General features: G+C 47.9%; 1 protein-coding gene across 2 annotated transcripts in view; it reads right to left on the bottom strand.

Moving 5' to 3' along the window:
• Positions 1 to 7,841: 7,841 nt before the first annotated feature.
• The window catches only part of sec63 (SEC63 homolog, protein translocation regulator), a 72,837-nt gene continuing 60,678 nt past the window's right edge, over positions 7,842 to 20,000 (bottom strand). For both annotated transcript variants that reach the window (XM_079531325.1, XM_079531324.1), the window contains exons 18-20: positions 12,975 to 13,175; positions 8,638 to 8,742; positions 7,842 to 8,327 (exon numbers count right to left, since the gene is read on the bottom strand). In XM_079531325.1, coding sequence (XP_079387451.1) covers positions 8,190 to 8,327; positions 8,638 to 8,742; positions 12,975 to 13,175 — 444 coding nt within the window. In that variant the 3' untranslated portion in view covers positions 7,842 to 8,189. The remainder of the gene's footprint in view (positions 8,328 to 8,637; positions 8,743 to 12,974; positions 13,176 to 20,000) is intronic.

Raw genomic sequence — 20,000 nt, 5'->3', positions numbered from 1 at the left:
GGAGAGGACTACAACTTCCTCTACCAGAGAACTACAGGAAGCTAAACCTCCTCGTTGTTGCCAGGTTTTGGAGAGAGAGAAACAAACAAGAAAACCAGGTCTAATGAAAGACCAGACAAAAAGCATGTAATACGGATGTGTATATTACAGAAAACTCCCGTTAAACTTTCCAACAAACTCCGGTAAACTCCCGAATTGTACCATCACACCTGTATATTATCTTTCTTTTCTTTCTTTCTCAGGGCAAGCCCTCATTTTCAACGTAGCCGAGGTTACAAATTACAATACATAAAATACAGTCACAAGACAATACATCAAACATTATAAATCAGGTAGGCCTATATTAACTGTATTATAAATCAGGTAGGCCTATATTACTGTATATGCTGCTAAACTTGCTTTACGGGGGAAATCTAGTGCCCATAATTGCCCGTCAACTCCTCTTTTAACGCAGTGAATTAAACTGGTTCTCAATTTTCTTTTTTTTTTTTAGCTCGAGACCCAAAAATAAAGAGAAATTCAATATATAGCCTATGTCTCCCCGGGACCCAAAACTAGTGAAAATAGCAGATTTACAAAGCTCAAAATGCATCGCACTGAGACAGATTTTGAGCTTGTAGATCGTAAAAAAAATTCCACAACAGTAATGCAATATACAATGTGGCCCTCTGGAGTGCGCGCACACACACACACACACGCGCACGCACACGCACGGACACACGCACACACACACAACACAAAGCACTGCACCTCATTTAAAAGTCATTTTATTTGAAATGTTTTTTTTCCCTTTTAAATACAAATAATATATCCTTTTTTTTCCAGTTCCTTTGTAAACAAAAGTGGTAGTTTTTTTTTTATCCTTTTGTTTTTTCTTTTCGTCCCAATTCGTCCCAAACCCTCAAAACCCGGGTCAGGATTCGGGGTCACGTCGGGGTCACGGGGGTCGGCGACCTCTGGGCGTTGTGTTCGACGGGAGGGCGTGGCGTCTGGTATTTCCACCGTCACCGCATGATCGTTTGTTTTGCCACAGCGTTAAAAATCACCTTCTCACCGAGCGATGCTACGTTCTACTGCAGAGCGAGAAATACTTCCAACAATAGTACAATTATATATTGACATTGTTAGCCTTAAACCTTCTCTGAACAGAATTACAGGAGGATTGCGCGCTGTGTGCACGTGTGTGTTCATGCGTGTGTGTGTGTGCGTGTTCATGCGTGTGTGTGGAGAGCATGCACTGTGTAGCGGACACACACACCACCATGCAACTCTGCCATCCATGCCCACAGTGCCTATTTACTTGACTTATTACCTCAAAAAGGTGAGCAACTCCCACAGCCATAATACTAGAGGGAGCGTAAATAATGATCTGGTGCCACCCATTTTCAGAACAAATATGGGTAAATTCACATTTCACAGCACTGCCACTCAAGTGTGGAATGCCTTGCCCCCTTCCCTCAAAACAAGCAGATCACTGGTTTCCTTTAAAAAGGGTCTGAAAACTCACCTGTCACTGTCATCAGGTCAAAGGGAGAGAAGGTGATTGGCTCCCCCCTCCCCCCTTTTTGTTTATTAATGTATTTATATTCCAACCTGTACATGTAGATTTAATGTGTTTGAGAAACGTATTGTTTGTTGTCACTGTTGTGACATGTTGTGAATGAATGCATAGGACCCGAATGGAAACAAGACCGCAAGGTCTTTCTTCGGTGCTGTCCTTTTGGACCAATTGCTGTGCTTGACTGTACCCTGTACTGTTTGCATTTTTTTGTCTAATAAAATTATCAATCAATCAATCAATCCGCTCTCCGCGTTAGTGAAAGAAACACAGTACACTAAAAGTAGAAATTAATGAAACAAAACATCACGTGTGGATAATTCACAGAACTAAAGATTAGGTTATTTCCTTTTTTTTGTTTCTCGAAACAGAACGTCCTTTTTCTCTTTTCCTTTTACATACAGTGAAGGGCCTTTGAAACGTTTAGCGATATAACACGCCTATAGTTCATTTACATACAGTGAAGGGCCTTTGAAACGTTTAGCGATATAACACGCCTATAGTTCATTTACATACAGTGAAGGGCCTTTGAAACGTGAAGCGATATAACACGCCTATAGTTCATTTACATACAGTGAAGGGCCTTTGAAACGTTTAGCGATATAACACGCCTATAGTTCATTTACATACAGTGAAGGGCCTTTGAAACGTTTAGCGATATAACACGCCTATAGTTCATTTACATACAGTGAAGGGCCTTTGAAACGTTTAGCGATATAACACGCCTATAGTTCATTTACATACAGTGAAGGGCCTTTGAAACGTGAAGCGATATAACACGCCTATAGTTCATTTACATACAGTGAAGGGCCTTTGAAACGTGAAGCGATATAACAACACGCCTATAGTTCCTTTTCAATGAGACCTGCGTTTCTGCGCGCTGCGACACCGCAAGCGTTCCGTGACGTTGTCGCGCCCGTGCTCGTTCCGTGCACACGCCCCCCACGACTCACCAGACCTGGATTCTGTTTAGCTGTTTTTTTTACGCTTGCACTGTCGCGCCCCTCTGGAGGAGACCTGTCGTTGATCCAGACCTGGAGACCTGTGGTTGATCCAGACCTGGAGGAGACCTGGATCAGACCTGTGTTGATCCAGACCTGGAGGAGACCTGTGTTGATCCAGACCTGGAGGAGACTCAGAGAAGAGCCATGGTTGGGGGCAGCGTCTCAGAGAAGAGCCATGGTTGGGGGCAGCGTCTCAGAGAAGAGCCATGGTTGGGGGCAGCGTCTCAGAGAAGAGCCATGGTTGGGGGCAGCGTCTCAGAGCCATGGTTGGGGGCAGCGTCTCAGAGCCATGGTTGGGGGCAGCGTCTCAGAGCCATGGTTGGGGGCAGCGTCTCAGAGCCATGGTTGGGGGCAGCGTCTCAGAGCCATGGTTGGGGGCAGCGTCTCAGAGCCATGGTTGGGGGCAGCGTCTCAGAGCCATGGTTGGGGGCAGCGTCTCAGAGCCATGGTTGGGGGCAGCGTCTCAGAGCCATGGTTGGGGGCAGCGTCTCAGAGCCATGGTTGGGGGCAGCGTCTCAGAGCCATGGTTGGGGGCAGCGTCTCAGAGCCATGGTTGGGGGCAGCGTCTCAGAGCCATGGTTGGGGGCAGCGTCTCAGAGAACACGCATCCCGTAACACTCGCTGACCAAGAGGAACATTTTATCTCCATGTAAAATAATAACAATAACATACTGTAGGCTTTTCCCTCACACACACAAACTACTAAATGAAAGAAATTTAAACAGTTCACCACAAAATAAACGACTTGTTTTCCATCAGTTGCATCAGAGGGAAACGTTGACCATGGAGAGGGGCCACTTTTTTTCCACACTAACTCCAGAGGGGCCACTTTGCATATTACTGTCGTAGCAAAAATAGATCTACAAGCTCAACGCGTCGCAGTGCGACGCGTTGAGCTTGTAGATCGGCTATTTTTTTTTTGCTATTTTTTAATTGGAATCCTGAAAAGTAAACTTTTTATTGAATTTCAAATGCATTTAGTTATAGTTATGTTAACTTTACGAACTAAATCCAAATACATTGGACACAAAAAAAGATTGTTTTTAATACTAAAACCATACTAGTATTAAAAACGTTTTAATGGTGGCCGGTCAGTAATGACCACTGCTGTGGAACCAACTACCACTGGACATTAGACTGACCACTGCTGTGGAACCAACTACCACTGGACATTAGACTGACCACTGCTGTGGAACCAACTACCACTGGACATTAGACTGACCACTGCTGTGGAACCAACTACCACTGCTGAGGAACCAACTACCACTGGACATTAGACTGACCACTGCTGTGGAACCAACTACCACTGGACATTAGACTGACCACTGCTGTGGAACCAACTTCCACTGGACATTAGACTGACCACTGCTGTGGAACCAACTACCACTGGACATTAGACTGACCACTGCTGTGGAACCAACTACCACTGGACATTAGACTGACCACTGCTGTGGAACCAACTACCACTGGACATTAGACTGACCACTGCTGTGGAACCAACTACCACTGGACATTAGACTGACCACTGCTGTGGAACCAACTACCACTGGACATTAGACTGACCACTGCTGTGGAACCAACTACCACTGGACATTAGACTGACCACTGCTGTGGAACCAACTACCACTGGACATTAGACAGACCACTGCTGTGGAACCAACTACCACTGGACATTAGACTGACCACTGCTGTGGAACCAACTACCACTGGACATTAGACTGACCACTGCTGTGGAACCAACTTCCACTGGACATTAGACAGACCACTGCTGTGGAACCAACTACCACTACCACTGGACATTAGACAGACCACTGCTGTGGAACCAACTACCACTGGACATTAGACTGACCACTGCTGTGGAACCAACTACCACTGGACATTAGACTGACCACTGCTGTGGAACCAACTACCACTGGACATTAGACTGACCACTGCTGTGGAACCAACTACCACTGGACATTAGACTGACCACTGCTGTGGAACCAACTACCACTGGACATTAGACTGACCACTGCTGTGGAACCAACTACCACTGGACATTAGACTGACCACTGCTGTGGAACCAACTACCACTGGACATTAGACTGACCACTGCTGTGGAACCAACTACCACTGGACATTAGACTGACCACTGCTGTGGAACCAACTACCACTGGACATTAGACTGACCACTGCTGTGGAACCAACTACCACTGGACATTAGACTGACCACTGCTGTGGAACCAACTACCACTGGACATTAGACAGACCACTGCTGTGGAACCAACTACCACTGGACATTAGACTGACCACTGCTGTGGAACCAACTACCACTGGACATTAGACTGACCACTGCTGTGTCCACTTTTAAAAACCCTCAATTATATAAAGGCTTTTTAATGAGTTTGAATAAACATCCAAGTTTCTGCTTTCTCTTTTTGTATCTTGTCTTTCATTATTTTTGTATTTTTTTCATTTCCATTGTTGATTTGAATTGCCTGTTTATGTATTGTATGTGAAGCACTTTGTAAACTTGTTTTTGAAAAGTGCTACAAATAAAGTTATTATTGTTATTAATGCGTCAAAATGTTGGTCGTCGAATGATGGTTTCAGGAACGCGAGGCTTCATGGGCTGGAAAATAAGGCATGTTTTGGGCGAACTAGTCCTTTGAACATAAAACACATTTAATTGCTTCCCCAAAAAACCAAACAAACCAAAAAAAACATTTTGACGCATAGCGTCTAAAAAGGACCTTCTATCAAAGTATAACTTATGTTATATTCGGTTGTATTTATAGAACAATAACTTATGTTATATTCGGTTGTATTTATAGAACAATAACTTATGTTATATTTGCTTGTATTTATAGAACAATAACTTATGTTCGGTTGTATTTATAGAACAATAAGGCTTTTTCTTTGTCTTTTATTTTCTCGGACAGTGAAGTCATTTAGGAACTGGAATGAAAGACAGAAACAGGAACAGGAACTGGAATGAAAGACAGAAACAGGAACAGAACGTTTTTGAAACAAACAATTTCTAAAAAACACGACCTTCAAAAAAGAAAAATACGTTGGAACAATATCAGGGTCCCAGCGCTGAGACCACCCGAATGAACGAACCACCGGTCGGGTGTAAAACAGGCCATCTGTCGCCCGGCCGGGTTTAACCCATTCTGGGCAGGAACCCCTTTTGGTGTTAGCATTATGTTATGCTTTAGCTATTGAAAAATAGCAGATCTACAAGCTCGTAGCTTGTAGGTCTGCTATTTTTGAAAAATCGAAGAACGACTGACATAGAAACATAGCTTTTTCAGAAAACTGTCAGGATGTAGAAGAGAACGCCGGTGAGCGACACCGACAAGAGGGAGAAGGAGCGCTCCTCAACATGTGGTCCGGGGACCCCCAAAGGGTCCCTCAGAGGGTCCTATATACACCTAGAAGAAGAGGGTACAAATGGAACCACAGTGGACCCGTCAAGGGGTCAAACAATGGACCTCGAGGGTACAAATGGAACCACAGTGGACCCGTCAAGGGGTCAAACAATGGACCTCGAGGGTACAAATGGAACCAAATGGACCCGTCAAGGGGTCAAACAATGGACCTCGAGGGTACAAATGGAACCACAGTGGACCCGTCAAGGGGTCAAACAATGGACCTCGAGGGTACAAATGGAACCACAGTGGACCCGTCAAGGGGTCAAACAATGGACCTCGAGGGTACAAATGGAACCAAATGGACCCGTCAAGGGGTCAAACAATGGACCTCGAGGGTACAAATGGAACCACAGTGGACCCGTCAAGGGGTCAAACAATGGACCTCGAGGGTACAAATGGAACCAAATGGACCCGTCAAGGGGTCAAACAATGGACCTCGAGGGTACAAATGGAACCACAGTGGACCCGTCAAGGGGTCAAACAATGGACCTCGAGGGTACAAATGGAACCACAGTGGACCCGTCAAGGGGTCAAACAATGGACCTCGAGGGTACAAATGGAACCACAGTGGACCCGTACCATTTCGTACTCTCTCAGGGAGTCCTTGAGAAGCAGAACCTTTTTAACACGACTGTGGTTTAAATCTCCACCAAAAGAAAATAATAATAATAATAATAAAAAATGAAGAAAAAAAGTATGTCTGAAATTATTAAACGTCGACTCGTCTCTTTTGTTTTGTTTATTGTTTTTTATGTCTTTTTTTTAACCAACGGATTTTGCAGCAGTTGAACACTGCCCCCCCCCCCCCCCCCCACGCTACTGCCCCCCCCCCCTGCACGCTACTGCCCCTCCCCCCACCCTACTGCCCTTCCCCCCACCCTAAAAAAAAAGAAAAGAAAGCCCAGATAACGGGTCATCCAGTCCCCCCCCCCCCCCAAAAAAAAAAAAAAAACATAAGTGTCCAACTCTCACACACACACACACACACACACACACACACACACACACACACACACACACACACACACACACACACACACACACACACACACACACACACACACACACACACACACACACACACACACACACACACACACACACACACACACACACATCCCCCCAAAAAAACACATTAAAACCCGGACACATCCGTTTTCTTTAAACGTGTCCAATTTTTTGTAAAGACCAGTTAACTGTATATTTATATAGTCTGTGGAGACTCTGATATAAAGACCAGTTAACTGTATATTTATATAGTCTGTGGAGACTCTGATATAAAGACCAGTTAACTGTATATTTATATAGTCTGTGGAGACTCTGATGTAAAGACCAGTTAACTGTATATTTATATAGTCTGTGGAGACTCTGATGTAAAGACCAGTTAACTGTATATTTATATAGTCTGTGGAGACTCTGATGTAAAGACCAGTTAACTGTATATTTATATAGTCTGTGGAGACTCTGATGTAAAGACCAGTTAACTGTCTGTATACATTTATATAATTAGTCTCTGTCGGGTCATGTGTGTCCAAAACTCGAACCGCCCAGAATCCCCCCCCCCCCCCCCCCCCCCCCCCCTGTCTGTCTGTCTGTCTGTCCGGGGGACGCCATTCACCAAAAAACGTATAGCGTCGCATTGCTGAAAGTGTGTGTGTGTGTGTGGTTATGTGTTTGTGTGGTTATGTGTTTGTGTGTGGTTATGTGTGTGTGTGTGTGTGGTTATGTGTGTGTGTGTGTGTGTGTGTGTGTGTGTGTGTGTGTGTGTGTGTGTGTGTGTGTGTGTGTGTGTGTGGTTATGTGTGTGTGTGTGTGTGTGTGTGTGTGTGTGTGTGTGTGTGTGTGTGTGTGTGTGTGTGTGTGTGTGTGTGTGGTTATGTGTGTGTGTGTGTGTGTGTGTGTGTGTGTGTTTGTGTGGTTGTGTGTGTGTGTGTTTGTGTGGTTATGTGTAGTTATGTGTGTGTGTGTGTGTGTGTGGTTATGTGTGTGTGTGGTTATGTGTGTGTGTGTGTGTGTGTGTGTGTGTGTGTGTGTGTGTGTGTTTGTGTGGTTGTGTGTGTGTGTTTGTGTGGTTATGTGTAGTTATGTGTTTGCTTGCAGGTGTATTTGTTCAGTGTGTGTGTTCAGTGAGCGTGTGGTAATGTGTGTGTATTTGTGTGTGCATTCAGTGTGTGTGTTCAGTGTGTGTGTTCAGTGTGTGTGTGTGTGTGTTCAGTCATTGTCCTCGTCATCTTCATCACTCTCCTCGATGCCGTCGCTGTCCTCCTGCTCCTCGTCCTCCTCCTCCGTCTCTGGGATGTCCCACTGGGGGTGGTGGTCGGCCATGGCCTTGGCTTCATGGACCTCCAGCTGTAGGAGACATTACACCATGTTAAAACATGTTTAAATACATTTAAACATGTTAAAACATGTCAAAATACATTTAAACATGTTAAAACCCCACTGAGGTTGGTGGTCCACACACACACACACACACACACACACACACACACACACACACACACACACACACACACACACACACACACACACACACACACACACACACACACACACACACACACACACACACACACACACACACACACACACACACACACACACACACACACACACACACACACACACACACACACACACACACACACACACACGGTACCTTCAGAGGTCTGATCTGGTCCAGTCCCAGGTAGGAATCGGAGCGCAGGATCACAGAGTACTGGTAGTTCCCCGTTTTGGACGGAGCTGGAAACTTCAGCTCCACCTGGTGGTCACACAGGGAAACAGCAACACATGGTTCAATGTAGAGAAATAGACTTTAGAGTTTTCAAATTCTGCCCAAACCTGGCCCCATGTTTTCATATGTACAATGTATGCTAATTAGCTGGGCCGGGCCTTCATTTTCCCTAGTACCACCGCTATCAGCACCTTCGCATAGGGCCAATATGGCCATACTGGCATTCACACAAAATGCGTGTACATTTGACCACAGTCTGGAAGAGGCATTCCTTACCAAGGTGCCAGCGTCTTAAGGATGCTATTAGACAGCTTGGCTACCAAGCTGTATAACTTAACTTATAACTTCTAATTAGACACACGCGTTCCACAGCCCCACAGGGAGTGCAGTGCCCGGCCTCGAGTCGGTGGCACGCACCGTTGTCCAGAAACACCACACAAGGCTCTGCTCAGGCTCTGCCAGTGGACCTAATGAGGCCATGTTCTCTCAGCTGTGCAGCCTCTGGCCTCAGCCAATTGATTGCCATGGCAACTCCACACCTGCAAATGGATTACTTAACCAGTCCACTTTTCACAGTCAGATTGCCCTCTTCAGACACAGACAGATACAGAGATCTCCATGTGGGACACAGACAGACAGATACAGAGATCTCCATGTGGGACACAGACAGACAGACACAGAGATCTCCATGTGGGACACAGACAGACAGATACAGAGATCTCCATGTGGGACACAGACAGACAGATACAGAGATCTCCATGTGGGACACAGACAGACAGACACAGAGATCTCCATGTGGGACACAGACAGACAGATACAGAGATCTCCATGTGGGACACAGACAGACAGACAGATACAGAGATCTCCATGTGGGACACAGACAGACAGATACAGAGATCTCCATGTGGGACACAGACAGACAGACAGATACAGAGATCTCCATGTGGGACACAGACAGACAGTTAACACATCCAGTGTCCAAGACGTCTGTGGCCGTCTTTGGGGGGAAAAACATATTTTTTTTTAATCTAAAAAATCAAAATAATGATTTGTTTTTTTTGAATACGTGGTGCCAAAGTTTGTGTTTTCGCCATTGAGAATGCATTGGGCGTTTAAATTAAATAACTCAGAAACTATAAAACATTTCAAAGTAAAAAGTTCCAGCATGTGTCTCCACAGTCAGCTGAATTAAAAAAGAATGAATGGATTTTCTAGGTGAAAGTGATTTTCACAAAGTGTTAACCCAATTTGTGCCCAAGACGTCTCCAGACGTCCTGGGAATTATTCCATGGTGTGCCCAGGACGTCTGTACACGTCTTAGGAGATTTTTTTTTTTTTTAAATAAAAAATAATACCAGGGGATGAGCGCGTTGCCGTCAGAAAAAGGTTCTAGCAGTGATTCTTAACCCGTTTCATTTCATGGACGCCCAGTTTGATACGAGTTGGTCCCTCCCCCCCCCCCCCACGTTTAATGGCATTTCTATCTCTGAGACCCCCGATTTATATTGTAAAATCAATGTTAATTTCACTCCAGAGTTACAGACCCATAATGGTCCATTTGGTTCCAAACTATCATTTAGCCGGGGACCCCCTGGAACTCCCTCAAGGACCCCTGGGCGGTCCCCGGACCCCACTTTGGGCACCAATGCACTACAGGGTCTTACCCCCTCAGTGTCTTTGAGCGTACAGACGTGGACTCTAAAGGGTCTTACCTCCTCAGTGTCTCTGAGCGTACAGACATGGAAAGGCATGGACTCTACATGGTCTTACCTCCTCAGTGTCTCTGAGCATACAGACATGGACTCTACATGGTCTTACCTCCTCAGTGTCTCTGAGCGTACAGACGTGGACTCTAAAGGGTCTTACCTCCTCAGTGTCTCTGAGCATACAGACGTGGACTCTAAAGGGTCTTACCTCCTCAGTGTCTCTGAGCATACAGACGTGGACTCTAAAGGGTCTTACCTCCTCAGTGTCTCTGAGCGTACAGACATGGACTCTAAAGGGTCTTACCTCCTCAGTGTCTCTGAGCGTACAGACATGGACTCTAAAGGGTCTTACCTCCTCAGTGTCTCTGAGCATACAGACATGGACTCTAAAGGGTCTTACCTCCTCAGTGTCTCTGAGCGTACAGACATGGACTCTAAAGGGTCTTACCTCCTCAGTGTCTCTGAGCATACAGACATGGGCCCTCATTTATCAACCGTGCGTACGCCAAAATATGGGTGTACGCCGAAATTACAGCAAATTTCGGCATTTACGATTTGCGCCAAAGCATGAATTTGAACTTGAGCCAGGACAAAAATCATGTCTGGTCGGGAGCTGTCGTACGCTTTGTCCTCACCTGTCGTAGAACAGCGGAGCAGCATTGTCTGAACTGCTGACACGCTGTCACAGGCATCTAAACATATGTTTTCACTCCTAAAATGTTAATATAAAACTGTATGTATATACATGTAAAAAAAAAGAAGAAAAATAGAGATTTCCAACTTTACAAGTAATTAAAATCGCGCAATTAAACACAATATAACATGTTTACAATGTATTAGTTTGTGCTTAATCAAACAGTGCTTTACTGGCCTTGTTATGCGAGCGCACTTGTGAGATGATTTGGGAGCGCATCGCATGCGGCATGAGCGTGACATCAGATGCCTATATAATCACTGTGATATTATTTAAAAAAAAGGCACATGGACTGCACGCCTTTATTTCCAAGTGACAATGACAATCATAGAGCTTGCCTATTTGCAATTGTAGCAGGCGTAAGGGGCTTAATCATTCACCATTTAAATAAGCGCTTTGACAGTTCAGATAAAAGCGAGATAATTTCCGGGGGTCGGGAGGACGGGGCCGCGGCGTGCATCGCCAGCCCAGCACATACGAGCACACATGCAAACCTTCATCCATATGTTTATGATTCGTTCATCAATGATCAAATCACTCCATAAACGTTGATTATGACTGCCTTGACGACATGGTAGCCTATCTCTCATGCAGGCATCACTCACCCACAGGACTTATCACAGCAGTGCGCAGTCTCACTGATCGCCTTCGCCGTGCACTGTGCACGAATGGGTAAAATTATTATAGGCCTACAAACGTATTCCATTCATGGCGATGCGATGTGTCATGTAGCCTTGAGGTGCGTGCGTGCGTGGACATGACAGAAAGGCAAGCGAGGTGAGAGGGAAACAGACAGGGTAGGAGGCCTACAGCTTTATTTAATTCATGCAGGTGTTCGTTCTTTATTTATTTAAGATACAACACACCAGTTAGTTGGGCTTGCAAGTTGCGTGTGCGTGTCTGTGTGTGTGTGTGTGTGTGTGTGTATGAGAGAGGGGGGTGAGGTGGGCAGCTAGTTTTCCCTGTATCCATGGTTTCCAGGTCGTATTGCAGTTGTTCATGTCGCAAAAACGAGGGCGAGGCTTGATTTCACAGGGCGTGCCAGATTGATTTCAGCCGTCACATTTATTACTGCTAGGAATGAAATTAGGAAGGATCAGCTGTCTGCGATCACTTTATAAATGCCGACCCGACGTGGGTGTACTACGAATCCTACACTCGAATTTGGGGCAGAATTTACACTCAATTGATAAATGAGGGCCATGGACTCTAAAGGGTCTTACCTCCTCAGTGTCTCTGAGCGTACAGACATGGTAAGGCATGGACACTACAGGGTCTTACCTCCTCAGTGTCTCTGAGCGTACAGACATGGTAAGGCATGGACACTACAGGGTCTTACCTCCTCAGTGTCTCTGAGCGTACAGACATGGTAAGGCATGGACTCTACAGGGTCTTACCTCCTCGGTGTCTCTGAGCATACAGACATGGACACTACAGGGTCTTACCTCCTCTGTGTCTTTGAGCGTACAGACGTGGTAAGGCATGGACTCTACAGGGTCTTACCTCCTCGGTGTCTCTGAGCGTACAGACATGGACACTACAGGGTCTTACCTCCTCGGTGTCTCTGAGCATACAGACATGGACTCTACAGGGTCTTACCTCCTCGGTGTCTCTGAGCGTACAGACGTGGTAAGGCATGGACTCTACAGGGTCTTACCTCCTCGGTGTCTCTGAGCGTACAGACATGGACACTACAGGGTCTTACCTCCTCTGTGTCTTTGAGCGTACAGACGTGGTAAGGCATGGACTCTACAGGGTCTTACCTCCTCGGTGTCTCTGAGCGTACAGACATGGACACTACAGGGTCTTACCTCCTCGGTGTCTCTGAGCATACAGACATGGACTCTACAGGGTCTTACCTCCTCTGTGTCTTTGAGCGTACAGACGTGGTAAGGCATGGACACCAGTGTCTGCTCTCGGCGGTCAGCGATGTACAGCCACCACCACTCCTGCTTCTCCTCGGGGAAGTACAGGCTGTAGACAGGGTGCGTGACCTTGGACTTGGTCTCCAGCAGGGCACGCTCTCTCCTCTGGATGCTCTGCTGCAGCGCCTCCCACTCCTGGAGCAAATAACGCACACACACGCGCACGTTATTTACTATAGTCCTACTAGACTGCAAGAAATTACATCTGGCCACAAAAGATCAAAGGATCTACTGAATGTGAAGGAGGCCTACTGGGGGGAAGCCACACTGTGTGTCGTAGATCACAGGATCTACTGAATGTGAAGGAGGCCTACTGGGGGGAAGCCACACTGTGTGGTAGGATCTACTGAATGTGAAGGAGGCCTACTGGGGGGAAGCCACACTGTGTGGTAGGATCTACTGAATGTGAAGGAGGCCTACTGGGGGGAAGCCACAGTGTGTCGTAGGATCTACTGAATGTGAAGGAGGCCTACTGGGGGGAAGCCACACTGTGTGGTAGGATCTACTGAATGTGAAGGAGGCCTACTGGGGGGAAGCCACACTGTGTGAGGATCTACTGAATGTGAAGGAGGCCTACTGGGGGGAAGCCACACTGTGTCGTAGGATCTACTGAATGTGAGGGAGGCCTACTGGGGGGAAGCCACACTGTGTCGTAGGATCTACTGAATGTGAAGGAGGCCTACTGGGGGGAAGCCACACTGTGTCGTAGGATCTACTGAATGTGAAGGAGGCCTACTGGGGGGAAGCCACACTGTGTGTCGTAGGATCTACTGAATGTGAAGGAGGCCTACTGGGGGGAAGCCACACTGTGTGAGGATCTACTGAATGTGAAGGAGGCCTACTGGGGGGAAGCCACACTGTGTGTCGTAGGATCTACTGAATGTGAAGGAGGCCTACTGGGGGGAAGCCACACTGTGTGAGGATCTACTGAATGTGAAGGAGGCCTACTGGGGGGAAGCCACACTGTGTGAGGATCTACTGAATGTGAAGGAGGCCTACTGGGGGGGAAGCCACACTGTGTGAGGATCTACTGAATGTGAAGGAGGCCTACTGGGGGGAAGCCACACTGTGTGGTAGGATCTACTGAATGTGAAGGAGGCCTACTGGGGGGAAGCCACACTGTGTCGTAGGATCTACTGAATGTGAAGGAGGCCTACTGGGGGGAAGCCACACTGTGTGGTAGGATCTACTGAATGTGAAGGAGGCCTACTGGGGGGGAAGCCACACTGTGTGAGGATCTACTGAATGTGAAGGAGGCCTACTGGGGGGAAGCCACACTGTGTGTGGTAGGATCTACTGAATGTGAAGGAGGCCTACTGGGGGGAAGCCACACTGTGTGGTAGGATCTACTGAATGTGAAGGAGGCCTACTGGGGGGAAGCCACACTGTGTGTCGTAGGATCTACTGAATGTGAAGGAGGCCTACTGGGGGGAAGCCACACTGTGTGAGGATCTACTGAATGTGAAGGAGGCCTACTGGGGGGAAGCCACACTGTGTGGTAGGATCTACTGAATGTGAAGGAGGCCTACTGGGGGGAAGCCACACTGTGTGAGGATCTACTGAATGTGAAGGAGGCCTACTGGGGGGAAGCCACACTGTGTGGTAGGATCTACTGAATGTGAAGGAGGCCTACTGGGGGGAAGCCACACTGTGTGAGGATCTACTGAATGTGAAGGAGGCCTACTGGGGGGAAGCCACACTGTGTGTCGTAGATCACAGGATCTACTGAATGTGAAGGAGGCCTACTGGGGGGAAGCCACACTGTGTGGTAGGATCTACTGAATGTGAAGGAGGCCTACTGGGGGGAAGCCACACTGTGTGGTAGGATCTACTGAATGTGAAGGAGGCCTACTGGGGGGAAGCCACACTGTGTGAGGATCTACTGAATGTGAAGGAGGCCTACTGGGGGGAAGCCACACTGTGTGGTAGGATCTACTGAATGTGAAGGAGGCCTACTGGGGGGAAGCCACACTGTGTGGTAGGATCTACTGAATGTGAAGGAGGCCTACTGGGGGGAAGCCACACTGTGTGTCGTAGGATCTACTGAATGTGAAGGAGGCCTACTGGGGGGAAGCCACACTGTGTGAGGATCTACTGAATGTGAAGGAGGCCTACTGGGGGGAAGCCACACTGTGTGAGGATCTACTGAATGTGAAGGAGGCCTACTGGGGGGGAAGCCACACTGTGTGAGGATCTACTGAATGTGAAGGAGGCCTACTGGGGGGAAGCCACACTGTGTGGTAGGATCTACTGAATGTGAAGGAGGCCTACTGGGGGGAAGCCACACTGTGTCGTAGGATCTACTGAATGTGAAGGAGGCCTACTGGGGGGAAGCCACACTGTGTGGTAGGATCTACTGAATGTGAAGGAGGCCTACTGGGGGGAAGCCACACTGTGTGAGGATCTACTGAATGTGAAGGAGGCCTACTGGGGGGAAGCCACACTGTGTGGTAGGATCTACTGAATGTGAAGGAGGCCTACTGGGGGGAAGCCACACTGTGTGGTAGGATCTACTGAATGTGAAGGAGGCCTACTGGGGGGGAAGCCACACTGTGTCGTAGGATCTACTGAATGTGAAGGAGGCCTACTGGGGGGAAGCCACACTGTGTGGTAGGATCTACTGAATGTGAAGGAGGCCTACTGGGGGGGAAGCCACACTGTGTGAGGATATACTGAATGTGAAGGAGGCCTACTGGGGGGAAGCCACACTGTGTGTGGTAGGATCTACTGAATGTGAAGGAGGCCTACTGGGGGGAAGCCACACTGTGTGGTAGGATCTACTGAATGTGAAGGAGGCCTACTGGGGGGAAGCCACACTGTGTGTCGTAGGATCTACTGAATGTGAAGGAGGCCTACTGGGGGGAAGCCACACTGTGTGAGGATCTACTGAATGTGAAGGAGGCCTACTGGGGGGAAGCCACACTGTGTGGTAGGATCTACTGAATGTGAAGGAGGCCTACTGGGGGGAAGCCACACTGTGTGAGGATCTACTGAATGTGAAGGAGGCCTACTGGGGGGAAGCCACACTGTGGTAGGATCTACTGAATGTGAAGGAGGCCTACTGGGGGGAAGCCACACTGTGTGAGGATCTACTGAATGTGAAGGAGGCCTACTGGGGGGAAGCCACACTGTGTGTGGTAGGATCTACTGAATGTGAAGGAGGCCTACTGGGGGGAAGCCACACTGTGTGAGGATCTACTGAATGTGAAGGAGGCCTACTGGGGGGAAGCCACACTGTGTGGTAGGATCTACTGAATGTGAAGGAGGCCTACTGGGGGGAAGCCACACTGTGTGTGGTAGGATCTACTGAATGTGAAGGAGGCCTACTGGGGGGAAGCCACACTGTGTGGTAGGATCTACTGAATGTGAAGGAGGCCTACTGGGGGGAAGCCACACTGTGTGTGGTAGGATCTACTGAATGTGAAGGAGGCCTACTGGGGGGAAGCCACACTGTGTGGTAGGATCTACTGAATGTGAAGGAGGCCTACTGGGGGGAAGCCACACTGTGTGGTAGGATCTACTGAATGTGAAGGAGGCCTACTGGGGGGAAGCCACACTGTGTGAGGATCTACTGAATGTGAAGGAGGCCTACTGGGGGGAAGCCACACTGTGTGGTAGGATCTACTGAATGTGAAGGAGGCCTACTGGGGGGAAGCCACACTGTGTCGTAGGATCTACTGAATGTGAAGGAGGCCTACTGGGGGGAAGCCACACTGTGTGGTAGGATCTACTGAATGTGAAGGAGGCCTACTGGGGGGAAGCCACACTGTGTGGTAGGATCTACTGAATGTGAAGGAGGCCTACTGGGGGGAAGCCACACTGTGTGAGGATCTACTGAATGTGAAGGAGGCCTACTGGGGGGAAGCCACACTGTGTGTCGTAGGATCTACTGAATGTGAAGGAGGCCTACTGGGGGGAAGCCACACTGTGTGAGGATCTACTGAATGTGAAGGAGGCCTACTGGGGGGAAGCCACACTGTGTGTCGTAGGCTCAATATGTCAGTTATCAAGGTAATAGCTCGCACGACTCCAGTTGCTTTTAAACACTTTGAGCATCTTTACCGGGTGCGCGGTCGGGTACGTAACATAACAGGAACATTTCTCAAAGAGAAAACCAGCACTCACGGAACTCTCGTTTTAAGGCACTTTTAATTTATTCTATGTATCAGTTGACATAGTACGCCGCAGAGCAGCAGTACAACGAACGCGTTTCGGCGTTCAAGCCTTCATCAGCGTTGTCTATCTGCTGGAGACACCGGAAGTGCCACATTATATGGTCTCCCTAGGAGAGACAGAACCTCTGACCCATGCAGACAATAATCTAAATTATGTTGACATATCAGTCCTTTTATCCCATATTAAAGTACCAGATTCATATGTGAACCTTATTTCTGGTACTTTAATATGGGATAAAAGGACTGATATGTCAACATAATTTAGATGTGTATATAGGTATTTAAGGACTCATGTCTATTATAATGTATAAAGTTGTTGTTTGAATTGTTAGATTTGCACTTTTGATATAATTTGGCTGAGAACTCATTGTCTGCATGGGTCAGAGGTTCTGTCTCTCCTGGGGAGCAGGGCCGGTTCTAGGGGGGGGCAGGGGTGGGCACAGCCCACCCAAACGTGCGTCCTGCCCACCCAATCAAAAGTTATGGGGATCCTTTATTTTTTTGCCTATAAAAAATATCATGAAATATCTGTACCGTTTCTGATTGGGTGGGCACTGCGCAGCATTTTTAGACCCAACAATGAACGCATACCGCAAAAGTTGTGTCTCGGTAGCGAGGCGGAGGGACCCGACGTCTAGCAAAATTAGCACAACAGAGAAGTGTTCAGAACACAACACAGGGCACACACTGAGGAGAATGAGCTGCGTCGAAAACCCCCTACACATAACCACGCCTCCAGCAACAGATCCACGAATCAGGAGTTCTACATGCTCAAACACAGACAATGAGAAAATACGTTTCAGTGATTATTTTCTAAATAAACTTTATCTCACACAATCACTCTCTCTGTGTGCTCCCGTCTGCTCACTCTGTTGGTAGCAAGAAAGAGAGCGACATGCATCCTTTCTTTAAGCCTATAAGCAAAAGCAAGCCTAGTGCTGCTTCTGCCTCTGCAGTGAGTGCAGTCCCTAGCACATCTGTTAGCACTGTTGCTAACACAGAGGCTATCGCTGCTGTTGCCTCTGCAGTGAGTGCAGTCCCTAGCCCATCTGTTAGCACTGTTGCTAACACAGAGGCTATCGCTGCTGCTGCTGTTCATTCCCCCCCCACAAACAGTGTTTCAACACCGGCCAGTGCGGCGGCTGCGGCCACAGACTCCGCTGTCTCGGTCTCGGCTCCAGTGAGCACAGACTTGAATGGAGATGCACCATTCCAACCCATATTAAGTACATACCCCAAACGTGCATTTGGTGCGACTGCGACATCACGTGCATTTAGTCATGCCTGGTACCGCACACGACCATGGCTTGAGTACTCGGTTAAAAATGACGCATGTTTCTGTTTCCCCTGTCGGAAATATAGCAGTGTTGGTAATGAAAGGGATGTTGTTTTTACCGTGCGTGGTTACACTAACTGGAAAGCGGAAAAATGGCAACGCAACCAACATTAGCTCAGCTCTTTAAGAGAAAGGAAAGAGTTGAAGAAGATAATGTCATTAAAGACAAAGTTAGAAAAACAACCAAGACCATACAGTTGCATGACAGAGAGTGGCAGATGGGGAGGAGGAGGCAGAAGTGGCAGCAGGACCAGCATCAAGCACAGGTAATAATAATAATAATTAATATTATGAAATTCCTGATATTAAATCAGGAATTTTATAGCACAGTATAACTGTGCAAAAAAAAGCAGTTTTCTATGCATTTCAGGGGTACTGTGGGTTTACTTTGAACCCCAAATGTTATTGGCACAGTATACAAAAAAGCAGTTTTCTATGCATTTCAGGGGTACTGTGGGGTTTGAACCCCCAATTGTTTTATTGGCTGTGCCAAAAAAAAGCAGTTTTCTATGCATTTCAGGGGTACTGTGGGGTTTGAACCCCCAAATTTTTTTTGGCCGCGCCGCTTTGCGGCGCGTCCGGGGTCGCCCCCCTTACAATTCTGTCATCTCTAAAACCCGGAATCCAACTTATTCGGCAGCCAAGACTTTGCCCTTCTGAACTTTGGGCTCCATCTAGTCAGCATCTCCCGCGCTTGTGTCCGTGGAAATACAATCCTTACAGTAAAATCAGTCTATTTTTGGACGCAGCGGTTGAAACATGTCTTCTGGCTCCATTAACCCAAACGAATCCACCTGGGGATATCCAGCCTCCAGCGAGTCCCAAGGCCAGGATCCTGGATTCAACCCCCCACCCGCCAGGAGGCCTGCTACTTTCCTCGCTTCTTCCTCGAACTGTTCTTTTAGTGGGGAGTTCGGGGGTTTCGCCCATTTCCTCTCCCAGTGCAACCTGGTTGCCGATACCGATGGTCAGGCCACGGAGTCCCAGAGGCGCACATTCCTCCTCCTTCGCCTAACCGGCCAGCCCTCCACTTACGCCTATCGCCTCCTTAAGGCCGATAAGGATATTTCTTATGGGGAACTGTGTTCTTCTCTCTCGAGGCTTTACGACGGTGCCCTAGCTTCCCCGACTATCTTTTCCCTGCATTCTCTCAACATGTCTCAGGGTAATCGTTCCGTCAGGGAGTACGCTGTTGACTTTGTGACTGAGAATGCGGGCTGCATCCATAACCAAGCTACATTGGTTGGTTGCTTCACCCAGGGCCTGTCCCTCGAAATCCAAAGAGTCATCGCCAACATGGTCCCTTTCGAACGCCTTGATGACGCGATTTTCGCTGCTACGGACTACGATAGCCGCTTGCGAGCCTTGTCAACCCAGTCCTGGACACCCCACCCGCCCTACCGGCCTCCCGGCCCCTCCTTGCCATCCATGGCTCGGACTTTCCCACCT

Source organism: Electrona antarctica (assembly GCF_951216825.1).
Source record: "Electrona antarctica genome assembly, contig: scaffold_104, whole genome shotgun sequence".
Lineage (NCBI taxonomy): Eukaryota > Metazoa > Chordata > Actinopteri > Myctophiformes > Myctophidae > Electrona > Electrona antarctica.
This window is presented reverse-complemented; position numbering and strand designations above follow the sequence as displayed.